Genomic DNA, 16065 nt, shown 5'->3' with positions numbered 1-16065 from the left:
GCGGTAGAGGCTTCTGAAATTACCCGGGTCTCAACTGAGGTGCTGCTCAAATCTGAAGGTGAACTTGTCACATGTCCCAAGCTTGTGCTCAATGTGCCGGTGGTGCCCAGCATGCCAGGGGCGCCAGGTGAGGTGGCGGGAACAGGTGGAGAAAGGCCCCTGGCTTGTGATGTGGGGGAAACTAGAGAAGGTGATGTCATGGCATGGGAAGGCACCAGGGACGATGGAGATGTGAGGTCTAGGTCAGAGGAAGGGCTTGTCCGCGACCCATCCTCAGGACCTGTGCCCATGCTCATGGTTACATCTGGGTGTGCAGAACCCTGAGTCCCAGCCGCGTGACTCTCTGCCCAGGAGGCTGTGGCTGATGCATCCGAGGCGCCTGTGCTCTGTGATGTAGCCCCAGGGAGACCTGTTTCGGTGGCCATGTTTACGGCTGTGGACTCTGTCATGACCGGGGAGGTAGACAGCGTGGTGTTGATTGCCATGGGGATGTCTGGTGACATTGTGGACGGAGCAGGGCCAGGGATGGGTGTCCTGCTAGAGGAGATGACGTCAGTCCCGGAGGCCTCATCGGTAGTATCAGTGGACGTTACAGAAGGGACAGTGACTTTCTCTGAGGCCATGATGGTGTGTCGGGAGGCGCTGGTGTCCCCCAGTTCTGGGTCAAGGGATGACGTTGACTGTGTCTCCAACTCTGTGGTTTCAGAAAGCCCAGCCATTCGTGTGGAGACCGTGGCATCTCCACTGAGGGAAGAGGTGACGGTTGGAGTGGTGCCTTTCGGTGTCTCTGAGCCCACTGGGGCAGAGGACTGGGAATCCCGTGCAGAAGTGATGGTCCCCACGCTGGTCACTGCTGTGTTCCCGGAAAGGTGGAGTCCCTCTGTAGCAGTAGAGGCTTCTGAAATTACCCGGGTCTCAACTGAGGTGCTGCTCAAATCTGAAGGTGAACTTGTCACATGTCCCAAACTTGTGCTCAATGTGCCAGTGGTGCCCAGCATGCCAGGGGCGCCAGGTGAGGTGGCGGGAACAGGTGGAGAAAGGCCCCTGGCTTGTGATATGGGGGAAACTAGAGAAGGTGATGTTATGGCATGGGAAGGCACCAGGGACGATGGAGATGTGAGGTCTAGGTCAGAGGAAGGGCTTGTCCGTGACCCATCCTCAGAACCTGTGCCCATGCTCATGGTTACATCTGGGTGTGCAGAACCCTGAGTCCCAGCCGCGTGACTCTCTGCCCAGGAGGCTGTGGCTGATGCATCCGAGGCGCCTGTGCTCTGTGATGTAGCCCCAGGGAGACCTGTTTCGGTGGCCATGGTTACGGCTGTGGACTCTGTCATGACCGGGGAGGTAGACAGCCTTGTGTTGATTGCTGTTGGCATGTCTGGTGACAGCGTGGATGGAGCAGGGCCAGGGATGGATGTCTTGCTAGAGTAGATGACGTCAGACCTGGAGGCCTCATCGGCAGTATCAGTGGACGTTACGGAAGGGATAGTGACTTTCTCTGAGGCCATGACGGTATGCCGGGAGGCGCTGGTGTCCCCCAGTTCTGGGGCAAGGGATGACGTTGACTGTGTCTCCAACTCTGTGGTTTCAGAAAGGCCAGCCATTCGTGTGGAAACCGTGGCATCCCCACTGAGGGAAGAGGTGACGGTTGGAGTGGTGCCTTTCGGTGTCTCTGAGCCCGCTGGGGCAGAGGACTGGGATTCCTGTGCAGAAGTGATGGTCCCCACATTGGTCACTGCTGTGTTCCCGGAAAAGTGGAGTCCCTCTGTAGCGGTAGAGGCTTCTGAAATTACCCGGGTCTCAACTGAGGTGCTGCTCAAATCTGAAGGTGAAAATGTCACATTTCCCAAGCTTGTGCTCAATGTGCCAGTGGTGCCCAGCGTGCCACGGGTGCCAGGTGAGGTGGCGGGAACAGGTGGAGAAAGGCCCCTGGCTTGTGATGTGGGGGAAACCAGAGAAGGTGATGTTATGGCATGGGAAGGCACCAGGGAGGATGGAGATGTGAGGTCTAGGTCAGAGGAAGGGCTTGTCCGTGACCCATCCTCAGGACCTATGCCCATGCTTATGGTTACATCTGGGTGTGCAGAACCCTGAGTCCCAGCCGTGTGACTCTCTGGCCAGGAGGCTGTGGCTGATGCATCCGAGGCGCCTGTGCTCTGTGATGTAGCCCCAGGGAGACCTGTTTCGGTGGCCATAGTTATACCTTTTGTGGCAGGAATCTCGTTAATACTGTGTTCTGCTTCTTTGCTGATGAGTACTGGCCTCCCTATTAACATGATTGTAGAACGACTTACCATTTCATCACTCGTGACCCCTCTTGTAATTTCTTTTGCAAAGATTGGCATCTGTGAGTTAGTTGGGCTTATCATGTTCCCCACAGATATTTCTTGAAATGTGTTCCCTTGAGGATGTGAAGTAGTGGTTGTGGATGTTGACACCGATTTCCCAGTAGCCCAGTCAAGAGTGGGCAGAAAATCAGGCTGAGAATTGGATTGGAGGATATTAGGTTCAGTCTTTGTATTTGGATGGTCAGTAGTCCAACTTGTGCTTAAATCATGAGGACGTGAGGGGCCCATTGTCTCAGTACCAGAAGTTGTTGAGATGGGCATAGATGTAGATGTGTCTGAAGGACTCCATGTTCTCATATTTATGGACTTCGTCTCTTTAGCTGAAGCATAGGATGGAATGTGTAGGCTGGTTCCAATGATAGTCACAAGGCCATGGGGAGTAGATAGAGAACCTGATTCAGTGCTAGATGCTAAGGATGAAGTTGTGCCCATTGCAGAACTTGTTTCAGGAGAACCAGTGTCTGTTATGGCCCAGGGACCTGACGTTGGGGTAGAAGCAGTTGTAGGTGACCAGGTGGAAGCAGGCTCTAGGGAAGACATGCTGGTCTCTGTGGCCAGGGTGCTCACTCTCCTCTCTGGGTTAGACATGGTAGTCAGGACTGAGTTTGTTCCCATGGTGGTGATGGTGGTGGAGACATCTGGAGTGGGGGCTGCGGTTACACCCATGATGCTCACTTCTGCAGGAGTTGAGGTCTGTGACAGTTGTCCAGGCGTAGAGACAGCATCACTAGTTGCTACACTTTTTGTGGCCACCAGAGTCTTAGATCTCATTGAAGGAAATGTGATAGATGGTGAAGAGCTCATTACTCCTCCTGAGGCATTGGTGAAGCTGGTAATGGCTTGGCTTTTAGAGGTCAGAGATGGTGATGTGGTTTGTTCTATGGAGGTTAGATGCAATGTGTCTGTGGCCTCTGGAGATGCACCATGAATCAGATCACTCCCAGTTGTCTTCTCTGACCATGTGTTAGCAGATGAATAAGCCTCACCCACAGATACACTTGCCTCTTGTTCAGCTGTTGCAATAGCCACTGCTGAGGAAGCAAGTGTCCTCCCAGTAGAACTGTTTTTGGGCAAACCAGTGACATGGAAGTGGGCAGCTGTGTCTGTGACAGTCCATGGAGAGGTCCCTGGTGCTTGGGTGCTGCCTGTGGTCCTAGACTTCCTCTCTGGGCTAGGCATTACAGTTGAAACTGACCTTGCTCCCTTGGGGCTGGAGGGGATGATCTCCACAGTAAGGGCCCCACCCTTGCTTGTTAGTTCTGCAGGAGATGATGTCACAGAAAGGGCCCCAGGTGGAGATGTGGTTTCAGTGGTCTCCAACCCTGTGATTAACTCAGACTTGGGCCCCACGAAAGGGGAGGTAGCAGATAGAGAGGAGCCAGCTTTCTCTCTTGCCACACTGATGAGGCTGATAGTGGCTGAGCCTTCTGACCTATCCGAATGGGGGGTGGTAATAGCTGTGTTTGGGTCCACAGGGGAGGCACTCAGTGTTGGGTCACTCCCAGCTGTCCGCTTTGACCATGGGCTAGCCTCCCCCACAGATCCACCTGTCTGCTGTTCAGCTGTCACTGCCCTTTTACTGAAGGCAATGGAAGGAGCGACCATGCTGCTGACCCACGTCATGGTTTTAAGTTCAGATTTCTCTGTCACTGAGCTTGTGGCTACCTTGGGGGTTATAACTAAACTTGTTGCAGAGTCCTGAAGGCCAGTGGAAGATGTGCTGGAAGGGAAATGCTTGTCCACTGCGGTCCCTTCCGTGGAACCAAGCCATGTGGACAAGTCTATTTCAGTTGTTTTAGAAGTCAGGACTGAGCTGACTTGCTGGACATTCCTTGTGGAAGTTGACTCTCGGTGGAGGAAAGACATTGTTCCTCTTGACTGGCTTGTCCCTTCTGGTGTCCCAGAGTATATAGTGGCCCGAGCTTCAACTGGATATGGGGAGGGTGAGATGTTATTTGTAACTACCACCGTTTCTGTGGATGATTCTGCTGGCACCACAGTTCCTGTGGACAAGCGAAGGAGTCTGGTGCTGCCACTCCCTGTGGTCAGGGATTGAAGGGTGGCCAGTCCCATCGTGGTGTCTGTGGGGGCAGTCTCTGTTGGAGTCTCCCTAAAAGAAGTTCCCACAGTGGTCCTGGTCTTGAGGCTGCTGCTGGGCTCCTTGGAGCTTGGATTTGCGGTATCTTCAGATGTTCCTGGGCTTCTGGTGGACAGGCCTGTAACTGAAACAGCCCTTCAGTTAGGAAGTATGCAAGGACGTAAAAAAGGGGTTCTTCTGGTTTTGATTCTCCTTCCTTTCTCCTTATAAACCTGCACATATTCTGCTCTTCCGGATGGCAGGAATCATATTGTCCTACCCTTGTGTCTAATGTTGGGTGTATGAGCTTGGTCTACTGGCTCGCAGAGCTCCCTCTGGCACCCTACGTTTCTATATCAGTGTGGCCTCCATGCGGACCTATATACCACATCTCATGTCCTAATGGAGGGTGAAGATTCTACCCAGGAACAGGGGAAAACTCTCCCACCTTTTGCTCTGTTTTTCCTCCTTTTCAAGCCTTTAATCATTCTATTTTAGTCTGATATCTGCCTTTATCCCCTAGACTTCAAAACTGTGATTTTAATTAAAACCTCTGTGGCTTGGTTTTAACAGGTTAAGAGAAGAGGTAGATCAAGGCACCTTACTTCCTATATATTTTCATATTCTTTCACCTCTCATCAGGAAAGGCAGAGCATTTTTACTTTCTAGCGTAGAAAGACATGTCAAATGATTGCTTTCAGGAATCAGGCAGCTGTATTCATCCACTTAAGCACCTTAAGTGGACACCTCTCACCTGCGGCCCATGTACTGAATATTGTAACAGTGGATAGTATTATAATCATCTTGTAATTATGAATTGTCCCACAGAATAAACCAAGCATCTCAAGTGTACCTTTCCCTGTTCATGGCAATCCCTGACTTCAGTGATGGTGTCTGAGTTAGGAAAGCCCTTCACAATTGGTCAACTGATTTGTAGAGACACTATATCTGTTCCTAAAGCTAAAGTCATTGGCTCTTGAACATATAAATTACTAAAGAGGAGCAATTTATATTAGAAATCAATAAATCTAGGGCACCTGGGTGGCTCAGTTGGTTAAGCATCCAATTCTTGATTTCTGCTCAGGTCATGATCTCAGGGTCCTGGTATCGAGCCCTGCGTCAGGCTCTGTGTTCAGTGGGAAGTCTGCTTGAGGATTCTCTCCCTCTCTCTCCCTCTGCCCCTCCCCCCACTCTCTATGTCTCTAAAATAAATAAATAAAAACTTAAAAAAAAAGAGAAAGAAATCAATAAATGCTCCATAAAAAGTATTGGTTGCTGGAGGGGAGATGGGTGGGGAGACGGGGTAAATGGGTAATGGGCATTAAGGAGGGAATGTGATATAATGAGCACAGGGTGTTATATGCAATTGATGAATCACTGAATTCTACATCTGAAACTGATGATACACCCTATGTTAACTAATTGAATTTAAATAAAATAAGTTAAAAATAAAAAATATTATCAATAGCTTCTGGATACAATAGCAGAAAGTTTTGATTACGTACCAGCACATAGGACTCAGGCAATCAATTATTTTACTCCAGAGACTAGTGTTAAGCATAGTATACACAGACGATCATACATACCCAGGCTGACGATAGTCACCAGAGGTGCAGGGTCACCTGTTGACCACGTGGTGCCTCCATATATTCCCTCACTCAGCTCCCTGGTGGTGGTTGCCACAGACTCCTGAGTCCCTGAAGGATAAGAGGATTGAGGTGTCAACCTAGCATTCCCTCAAGATGTGCATACACAGAAATGCTTTCACTAGACACTGGCTCAGCCATGTCTTCATCTGTCTCTGAGAAGGCACCTTGCAAGGAAGAATTCTCTTGTTGGCATAAAATCAAACCCACAAGATGGCCTGCACCATAATTATAGAAGAGCTTCTTGTTGATGGTGGGACTGCTGAATTGATTGGTCTCAAGCAAAAGCATTTGGTGATATTCTGTCTCTATCACCTATAAATATGTGAATTCACCATTGGTTAATTTTTCCCTCCCATGTTAAAATCAGGATTATACCATGGATTATTATATCAAATTAGTAAGCACATGCAAATAATATGTCTTGGTTATGCACTTTGTCATTTTCATTTAATATTCTTTTATAACTATCATCATGCAGACTTCATATCTGGGGAGGGGAAAGGTAGGCTCTGACTGGAGGGAACTGAATTTGGACCCAAGGATGCTGAAAGTGTCACTAGTTACATAGAGAAAGTAAATGATCCTACTAGATATGTGGAACCAGAAGGACATTCTCAGAAGGAATTCTCTCTCCTCCTCATTGAATAGTATCCACCAAATCTCAGAATGCCAAAGCAAGGGAAGTCAGGAACTGGTTCTTACTTGTAAATGGGATAGAGTTATCGAGACTTGGAGCTGAGCTGGTCTCTACATCAGGAGAGCTCTCCTCAGTGGCTAGAGTCACAGCTACACCATATGTGGTGACCTTTGGTGGCCTGGCCAAAAAAGTCACCTCAGGGGCCTTGTCTTCTCCCACAGCAGTGCTCAGGGACCAGAAGGAATCTTCTGGGGAGCCAGGGCCTAGGGAAGCTGTGGTTTTCCAGGATTGAATGTTTGTGGATGGTGTGGATGGTGTTAGTCCTGAGGCAGGTAGAGGAGAATTAGGGGTTCTGGATCTCTCTGCTTTGGAGGAAACAGAAGAAGCTGACGTTGATCTTAAGGCAGGTGCCAGGGAGGACAGAGATTTGGTCTCTTCTCCAAAAGAAGGTCTTGTCTATGATGGAGCCTCTAACTCTCTGTTCTTAGGAGTGATCATCAGTGAGAGTAGAAAACCCTGAGTCTCAGCAGAGGGGACACTTCCCAGGAGGTTGTTGTTGTGGTGTCCAGAGTAAGAGTGCTATTTGCTATAGTCCTAGATGGGCTTGTTGGTGTGTTGAAGGTCATGTGTAAAGAATCTGCCGTGGGAGGGAGAGAGAATGGTTGCTGTTGGTTCTGCCAGGGAGGTCAGTGTCACCCATTGACTGAGTAAATCTGGGCTAGGTACTCTGTCATAGAAAGTGAACTCAGTCCCAGTGATTTCAATAGTAGTATCATGGAACATTTGGGAAAAGACCATGCTGAGTCTGTGCCTGTGCTGGAATCCTGAGAAGTACTACTCTCCCTCAGTCCAAGAGATTGTGAGGAACCAGAGTCTGCCCCAGTCCTTACAGACTTAGGAAAAATGGAGGCTGAAATGTAAAGGCTGGCGGCCTCCATAGTGAAGGCTGTAACCATTGGTGGTGTGAGCTTGTGTGATTCTGAGTGGGTAGAAGCAGAAGAACATGGTCAGCCCCAGAAGTGGTCACCACTACATCTGTGAAAGGATGAGTTCCCTCTGTGTCTGTGGCAGTCTCCGAAGCAGCTAGTGTCTCCGCTGAGGTATTGATCCAAGTTGGAGAACTGTTCCCAGTTTCTGTGCTCTCAGGTGAGTGAGTGACCCATCAGTTGGCCAAGACCCCCATCATCTCAGTGGTCAGTGGTACGTCACTTCTGAAAATGGGTGACATAGTCATCTGTAGGGTAGGAGCCTTCAAGCTCTGTCCCTTGGAACTTGTACTCAGAGTCAGATTTCCTTCAGGAGGAGTCACTGCTACTGGGGACTTGTGCCCTGACATTGTAAATGCCATGTGAGAGTTGAAGGAGAACTCTGCTTGCCCTCCATGCTGCTAGGGACTGGTGTTCCCATGATGACTACTTCTGTGCTGCTGACCATCCAAGGATGCTTGACCCCATCTGTCCTGGACCCTGAAGAGAAGGCCTGTACAGAGATGGTTTCAGGCTCCAGAATGAGCTCCTGGGAACTTGTATCCCTCTGAGCAGTTGACCTGGTGACAGTTGCTGATGATGGGTATTCCCTGGTTGTCAAGATCAAGGTAGATGCAGGGTCAGGCAGAGAAGCGAGAAAGGGATCATTTACATAAGGCTGTGTGCTTGGCTTCTCAGAAGTAATGGAAACATACAGTGTTGGCAGTCTGGTCTACTCCTGAAGTCTCAGCAAACATCTGCTGGCCATCAGGAGAAGTTGTGACGTGATACAGCATAGTTGTCCCCCCAGCCCTCCATTGCTAAAAAGTGTACTCATGATTTTAGGAAGTATTAATGATTGTGGTGAGGTTTCCATGATTATTAGATTAATATCTTTTGAGCTTGTCCTGAGAGAACATTTAACAAATCCTGTTTCTGACCACCTGGGGGAGAGTCTGTCCCTCCTTTTCTAGATGTACTTCTCCTTCCCCATATTTGGCCTTATTCACCCCTGCCCGTGGTCCCTGTCCCCCATCTGAAACCCTTGACCACTGAATATTATTTCTAAGAAATTAGGCCATAATTTAATATCTATCCTCTCTTATTATTTCCCATTTTGGAAACTCCTGTTCGGCTTTTAAAGAGAAACTAAGTGCAAGGAAAATTAGATTATAAAATAGGTCAGTCTCCAAACCTCTATCACTTCTTCCTGACAAGAGAGAACCATTTCTTTTTCAGATAAACCTCTGGGACACAGAGTTGACTTTCTCATGGCATCACATCTTCCAAGATGGTGTTTTTTTCCCATGTAAGGATCATTCCAGAGCCATCAACCATCACTGATCAATTCTTATCATGATAGTTTTGGACTTCTTTTAGTAAGAGCCATCCACTAATGAACATGTCCCGAACACAGAATGATCTCTTGTGTTCTTAGAGATACCTAAGATCTGTATTGAAGAAACAGGGCCAAGAGACCTACAATCTTAGGAGAAATCCAGGTGGTACCAACTTCTCAGACTAGTTCTAGCAATAGCACAGTTTGCCAGAGAACAGAAAACATGCTTCCTAGAAAGACAAAGTTAAGCAGCAGCTATAATATCACACCTGCATGGTCAACCACTGTCACAGGTGTTGAAGGGTCACTGTTCAGCCGTGAGGAAGTTTCATATGTGGGGAAGTTAGTAATAGACATCACAGACCCATCAGTGCCTATAGGAGAGACAGGTGGTTTGGATGGATATTGGTCAGTTTAGAAGGAATGCACTTGAGAAAAATCAACATGTGAACACTTTGGAAACAAAGATTATTTACAAGGAGGTGTTATTCAAAGGGCAGAGACAGGAGACTGTAGGTTTGGGGTGATTTGAATGCCAACTCTGCACAAGAATTGTGCCATGAACAAGCACAATGGAATAAGGTATTAATGGGCAGTAATTGATCCTCTTGTCTCTTTAGTTCCAGCATCAACAGAATCCACATAAAGTCTGGAGGTCATGGGCATCAAAGTGCTGGTCTATTCTATAAAGAATGGGCTGGTCAAAGAGGCGTATGAGTGAGGCAGATGGCTGCTCAGGTGACTTTAAGCCAGATATTCTAACAGGACATAGTGGAGGGCATATACTAGATAGTGTCAGGAAATACTGTCAGATTCCTGATGGGAAGCGGTTTGCTTTATAGATAATGATAGCTAAGGTGATGTGACCAGTCAACTCAGGGAGATGAGACAGACACAGAAGCCACAGACTTCTATTCCCACCAGTCTTACTGAGAAGGATCATCAATCAGGGATACCTAGGGAAGCTTAGTCATGATGGGCTGATTCTCATCTGGGTGAGAACGAGTGACCCGAGAAGAAGTTTCAAAACCTACACATAAAAATGTAGTATTCTACCACATCGTGTAGCAATTCCACTACTGAATATTTGCCCCAAAGCATTAAAAGGACTCAAACAGAGATTTGTACACTAATGTTCATAGCAGCATGATTCACGATAGACAAAAGGTGGAGACAACCCAAATGTCCATCATATATGAATAAACAAAAGGTGGTATATATCCACAACGGGATATTATTCAGCCTTAAAAAGGAAGGAAACTCTGACAGCTGCTGCAACATGGATGAAGCTTGAAAATATCACACTAAGTGAAATATAAAGCCAGACACAAAAAGGCAAATAGTACATGATTCCACTTATATGAGGTCCCTAGAATAGTCAAATTCATAGAGGACACAAATAGAATGGTGATTTCAGAAGCAAGGAGAAGGGGAAAATGAAGAGTTTGTGATTAATGAGAATGGAGTTTCAGTTTGGGAAGATATAAAAGTTCTGGAGACGGATGGCGGGGACAGTTGCAGAGCCATGCGAATGTGTTTAATGTCACTGAGCTGTGTATTTTACCTCAATAGAAAAAAAGTTTTTTTAAAAATGTGATATGCATGGGGCGCCTGGGTGGTGCAGTCGGTTAAGTGTCCGCCTCTTGGTTTCAGCTCAGGTCATGATCTCAGGGTCCTGATCTCAGAGTTGTGAGATCAAGCCCTGTGTCAGGCTCTGTGCTGAGCGCAGTCTGCTTGTCCCGCTTCCTCCCCCTCTGCCCCTCCCTCCACTCACGAGCACTCTCTCTCAAATAAATAAATACATCTTTTTTTTAAAAAAATGTGATATTCATCAGGAACGGCTACAAAGCACCACATCAAAAACTAATGATGTATTGTATGGTGACTAACATAACATAATAAAATTAAAAAAAAATACAAAGCACAATGTGGATGAGCAATCCCACACTCTGGATATACGCAGGCGACTTCTACAGTGATCTAGAAAACCAGATACCGGGAGCTGTAGTGGCCATCTGGGCCAACTGGACATTTCCCTGCAGCCGGAATCCTGAAGCAATACAAGTAAAATAAAACAGGCTGTTAAAAAAGGGGAGGGGATTTCTTACCATCTTCAATGACCAACCAAGGAAAACAAACGCATTTCCAAGAAGGCAGAGGCAGCGGGTCCTTACTCATGAGTGGGGGCAAGTTGTCAGGATGAGGAACAGGTGCTTCCTGACCCAGAAGCCTCACCTCTGTGGGGTAGGGCCTCTGACAGTGCAGAGGTGGATGTCCGGGGGGGCTCTGTCTCGGCTTCAGAAGAGGTTAATGCTCCTGATGAGATTCTGGCCAGGTCAGGCTCCACTCCCAGGCTGCTGTGCTCTAGCCCTGGGTTTCTAGTCTTGGAAGAAGTGTGGCTGGTCTGTGCCAGAATGTTGGTAAATGCTGAGGAAGAGACCCAGGTTGAAGCGGTGGGATCTAAGGGAGAGGCCCTGGTCACTGCTGTGGTGGACAGATCAAAAGAATCAGGACTGTTGCTAATGGTGGGCGATGTGTAAATAGAGGAATTTATCCCCCTTCCAGAGGATGAGCTGGACTGTGGCATGGTAGAGCTTGTCCCCCCATCCTCCCCAGTGCCCACGGAAGATGTGGCCACCGGGGGAGACGGGGAAGATCTCGTGCCCAGCAGGACAGAGGCCAAGGAGGAAGCAGTTTCCCCCGTTGTGGGGGGAATGCCCAATGCAGTGGTCACCTCGGGGTACACATCAGAGGCTGAAGAAGAGGATCGTGGCCCGACTCTCCTTATGGTCACTGATGATTCTGACCAGGGGCCGCTTTGCCTTCCAGGAGTGCTTGGAGTTAAAGACAGAGATGAGTTACTCCCTTTGGCGACTAAACTTGTTCCCAGATCGACGGTGGTTTTTCCATGGTCAGATGTCTGAGTCACCCCTCTGCTGGGTTCCGCAGAGCTGGTAGTGAGACGAGGAGCCTCTGTAGACCACCGTGGGGGTGAGCTTGTCTCATCTTGAGACATGGCGCCGACCGGTCTTGCTGCCTCTGATGGTGTGAGCCCTTTCTTGGATGTCAAAGCGGTGAGTGCTGCTGGGGACATGGGCTCTGTCGATGGAGGAGTAATGGGGAGGGGTGGAGATGAGCTCTGCCCGGCTTCTGGGCTGGGGGGGCCTGCAAGTCTGGATGCAGACACATCGGTGCTGCTTCTTGTCCCCCAGGCTGTGGTGTTTGAGGGTGAATCAATCAATGAGGTGGATGCACTTGGTTCTGGGCCCACGCTGAGCTGGTGGGAGGCTGTGGCTGCACTCCCGCCCAGGTGCTGGCCCACCGTGGTCAAATCTTTTTTTTGGAAAGCACTGGTGTCTACTCCAGGACTTGAAAGTTCATGGCAAAGTACAGGTGTAGACGAGGCAAACGTTGTCTCGGATGAACTTGGACTTGAGACGTCAGGGGCAGTTGAGGCCGTGTCCTCTGTTGAGCGGGTACTCAGCCACGGGGCCACGGGGAGAGCCGAAGTGAGAGCCCACAGCCAACTGTGTTCTCCTCACTGGCTGTCAGCGTCAAGGACTCACCTGAGGCATCAGAGGTCAGTTCCCATGTTCTGCTTCCAGAGGAGGCAGAGGCCGCCACAGACGCTGGTCCTGGGGTTGACTGTGTCCCGAATCCAGGGGATTTTTCTGCCAGATCTGTGCCCTGGGATTGAGTGGAGTGTTCAACTGTGTCCGTGCTGGTGCGTGGTGTGGCTGGGCTGGCGGGAGCGGGCGTCCTTGGGATTTTAGGGCTTTCAGGGTGAGTAGCTGGGCGGGTGGACTCTGTTCTCGCATGGGTGTCCGTGGTTCTGAGCTCCTTCACTGGGCGGGATGAGGAGACCTGAGCCGGACGTGTCTCTCTGGGATCTGGAAGGGTGACGTGTGTGGTACCCCTGGTTCTGGTCTTTTCAGGAACGGACATCTCAGGGGGTGATCCAGAAGGGTCAGACATTTCCTTAGTGTCCATTTTTCTGGGGGCGATCCAGAAGGGTCAGACATTTCCTTAGTGTCCTCCCCCCAGAACCGGGCTCAGGGGAGGCCAAGGGACGTCCAGTGTCGGACGGAGTCAGTCCCAGGCAGTGGTGGTCTTCACGGAGAGGGAGGTGAGGGGTGGGTCAGAGCCAGTTTTCACCACTGTGCTGGGACTCTCTGAACCGGTGTGTATTCTGGAGCCGAAGCTGGATGAGTCCGTTGATTCTGGTGGATGCTGGAGGTAGGGACTCTCTCTTCTGACAGCCTCACTGATGGGGCTGACGTACCCAGGCTTTTCCCTGTATCGGCACCGGCCCGGGTCTTCCTGGGTGATGAGGACGTCGTAGAAGGTAAGTTGGGCAGGTCCCACGTACCAGTCTCAGCTGTGCCAGTTAGCACGCCTGTGGAGACTCCCTGGGCTACAAACATGGTGGTCGCTGAGACTTTGGCAGCAGGAGCAGAAGGAGATGAGGCTGGACGGCTGGGCCAGCGACTTCTCGTAGAGCTGGGCTCCGGAGGTGAGTGAATTGTTTCTGGAGTCAGAGGTGGGCTGGTTTCATTGCCAGAAACCGTCATCCCTCCAGAGGGCACAGGAGGGAGGGCGAAAGACAACGTGCCAAGCGAGTGGCTTGTCCTCCCCGCGGTGCTGGCAGCAGCCGTGGACTGAGACCCGGTTGCTGAGACTGGGACCCCGTCCGTGGCCAGGGCTGCGTCCGCGGATGTCTCCGACGGGGATGTGCTTCCAGGGGGCAGGCGGGTGGTTCTCAACCTTCGGTCGCCGCCCCCTCCCCTTGCGGGTTGTACCCTGCTGGATGCTGGGGCACGGACAGCGGCTGGGCCCCTCGTGCTGTGTGTCGTGAGCGTGGCCGTGGAAGGTGCCCTTGGAGACATTCCTTCCACGGAGCCGGTGTTTAGGGAACTGGATGTAGGAACCACACCGGCAGCAGCAGGAGGAGTGGCCGTGGCTGGAACGGCGCTTGGGGCCCAAGGGGACTCTGTCTCGAGTTTGGGACTGGTGTCTGGCCAGGCGCTGTTGCGAAGGGCAGTGGGATAATTAACCACGCTCGTGCGGGTCTGTGACCTCCCTGCCGCGGAAGTAAAGGCGGGGGTCTGAGATGACCGGGAAGCTGCGGGAAACTCAGGGCCCGCTGAGTCTGCGTGGGTGTCTTCCGAGGCCAAGGAGGGCGATGGAGAAAGGGAAGGTTTCATTCTGGAAACGCTGGTGATGCTGAGGGCTGTGGGGCCCCCTGACCGTTCTGAAGCCAGAGTCCTGGCTTTGGGGGTGCTGGGTGTGTCCGGGGCTTCAGGGGAGGTGCTGAGGGCGAGCACCCTCCCTGCTGTCCCTGCCCCTGAGGGAGAGGGACGGGCCAGGGCAGAGGTCGGACTTGGGACTCTTGTAGAACTTGCTGTTGTATTTCTTGGTGTCATGGGAAGAGGGACAGCTGAGCTGGGCTCTGCTCTTTCTGTGGCCCCAGGGCTCCCTGTGGTCAGAGAAGAGGTAACTCTCCGCACTGAGAATGTGCTGGAGCCGGACCCTCGGTCACCCAGACCGGAAGCAGGTGACAGGAGAGGCACACGGGAGGTCAGCGTGCTGTCTCCCCCAGAACCGGGCTCAGGGGAGGCCAAGGGACGTCCAGTGTCGGACAGAGTCAGTCCCGGGCTCGTCGGCTCCCTGGGATCTGGGGTCTCCCTAGACGAGGTCTCGGGAGAGGTAGGAGAAAGCATCCAGGTGATGAGTGCGTACCTCCTGGAGTACTTTCAGTACTCTCAGCTGGAGAGGTGATGGGGGCACTTTTCCTGGTCTGACTCACACCTGCATGTGTCTCAGATGAAGTGGCTCTTTTGGGGGGGCCGGTTGTGGCCGGGCTACTCCCTGTGCTTCTGCTTTCTGTCACCATGACCCCGGTGGGGACAGTCCACCGATGGGTGACGGGGCCACGTCTGGCTTCCATGGGTGCAGTTCCTTTGGGGGGGCTGCTCTTCGGAGTGGTGCGCCCAGGGACTTCCACAGTAGGAGAAGGGCTCCCAGCTGTTTCCGTGACGTTTGATGCCACTCCAGGGTTTGCCTCTGTCCACTGCGTGTGCCGGGGTTCACCAGTGGACTGAACCGAGCCTGCCTGGGTCTGTGCCGCGGCTGTTGGGGTGCCGGGAAGGGGTGCCCTGGGGCGCTCAGAGCTCTCCGGGGCAGCGGTGCTGGTGCTGTGCCCTGGGTGGGGGGAGGACCCCTGAGCATCGCCTGTTGCCCTGCTGTCAGGGCTGGAGGCCGAGGTGACAGTCAGACTGTTCTCTCTTGCAGGAGCAGAGGTTCTGGTCATGGTCTCAGCTGGGGAAGTAAGACAGGGCGCTTTTGTTCACCGTGGTCACACCTGCAGGAACCTCACATCTCAAACGGGTGCCTGTGTGTGTCCGTGTGCATTCAGTGCTGTGGCCCCAAGGACTGGGTAAAGGCTATACCTTTTTGGGTTTTCACAACAAGCGGTGCTCTGCTGCCACCTAGTGGCGGAGGCCAGGGATGCTGCTACAAACCCCAGAGGCTCCGACCAGCCCGCCCTGCAAAGAATACTGGACCCCAAAGGTCAAGAAGGCTGAGGTCCAAAAAACTTGCCCCAACTGTACCTCCCACAACATCCTTCCCGTCACCTTCTATAATCGTACCGACATCCTTGCAGTTCCCCAGCCAAACAAGTCATAATTCTGCACTCCTCTTTCCCTCTGTCCACAGTTATCACTCTCGTCTTTCACAAATTAATACCTATTCATCACTCAAGATTCAGTTCAAGCTAGTGTATTCATTCTTTTGTCCTTACTGAGTTTCCTGTGTTCTACAATGTGCACACATTCATTCCGCTGGGATTTGCAGGAAAGTCTGAGAAGGAAAATAAATATTGATGTGGGGAACAGAGACAAAAGGAAAAAAGTAAGTTTCCTTACAACTTATAAGGCAGTCAGAGAAAGACAATTATCATATGATCTCACTGATATGTGGAATTTAAGAAACAAAACAGAGGATCATAGGGGAAAAGAGGGAAAAAAATAAAACAAGATGAAACCAGAG

At 50.9% G+C, this 16065-nt stretch overlaps 1 protein-coding gene across 1 annotated transcript; it reads right to left on the bottom strand.

Annotated features, from left to right (window-relative positions):
• Positions 1 to 1816: 1816 nt before the first annotated feature.
• Positions 1817 to 15671, bottom strand: LOC144379589 (mucin-16-like). Its single transcript, XM_078059498.1, has 4 exons — positions 15666 to 15671; positions 3879 to 4046; positions 2295 to 3329; positions 1817 to 1822 (listed from the first exon to the last, which is right to left on the bottom strand). Exons 1-4 carry the CDS (start codon positions 15669 to 15671, stop codon positions 1817 to 1819), a joined length of 1215 nt encoding a protein of 404 aa, XP_077915624.1.
• Positions 15672 to 16065: the final 394 nt, after the last annotated feature.

The sequence above is a fragment of the Halichoerus grypus genome, chromosome 1 (genome assembly GCF_964656455.1).
Source record: "Halichoerus grypus chromosome 1, mHalGry1.hap1.1, whole genome shotgun sequence".
In the NCBI taxonomy this organism is placed as follows: Eukaryota; Metazoa; Chordata; class Mammalia; order Carnivora; family Phocidae; genus Halichoerus; species Halichoerus grypus.
Note: the sequence above shows the minus strand (reverse complement) of the source record. Positions and strands in the feature narration are given on the sequence as shown.

What these genes read in the sequence shown, in the direction of transcription:
- LOC144379589 (XM_078059498.1), bottom strand. An exon ending in CAGGTGGATCTGTGGGGGAG is followed by an intron (nt 3,330 to 3,878) that starts GCTAGCCCATGG and finishes TCTGTGGGTGAG; the next exon opens with GCTTATTCATCTGCTAACAC.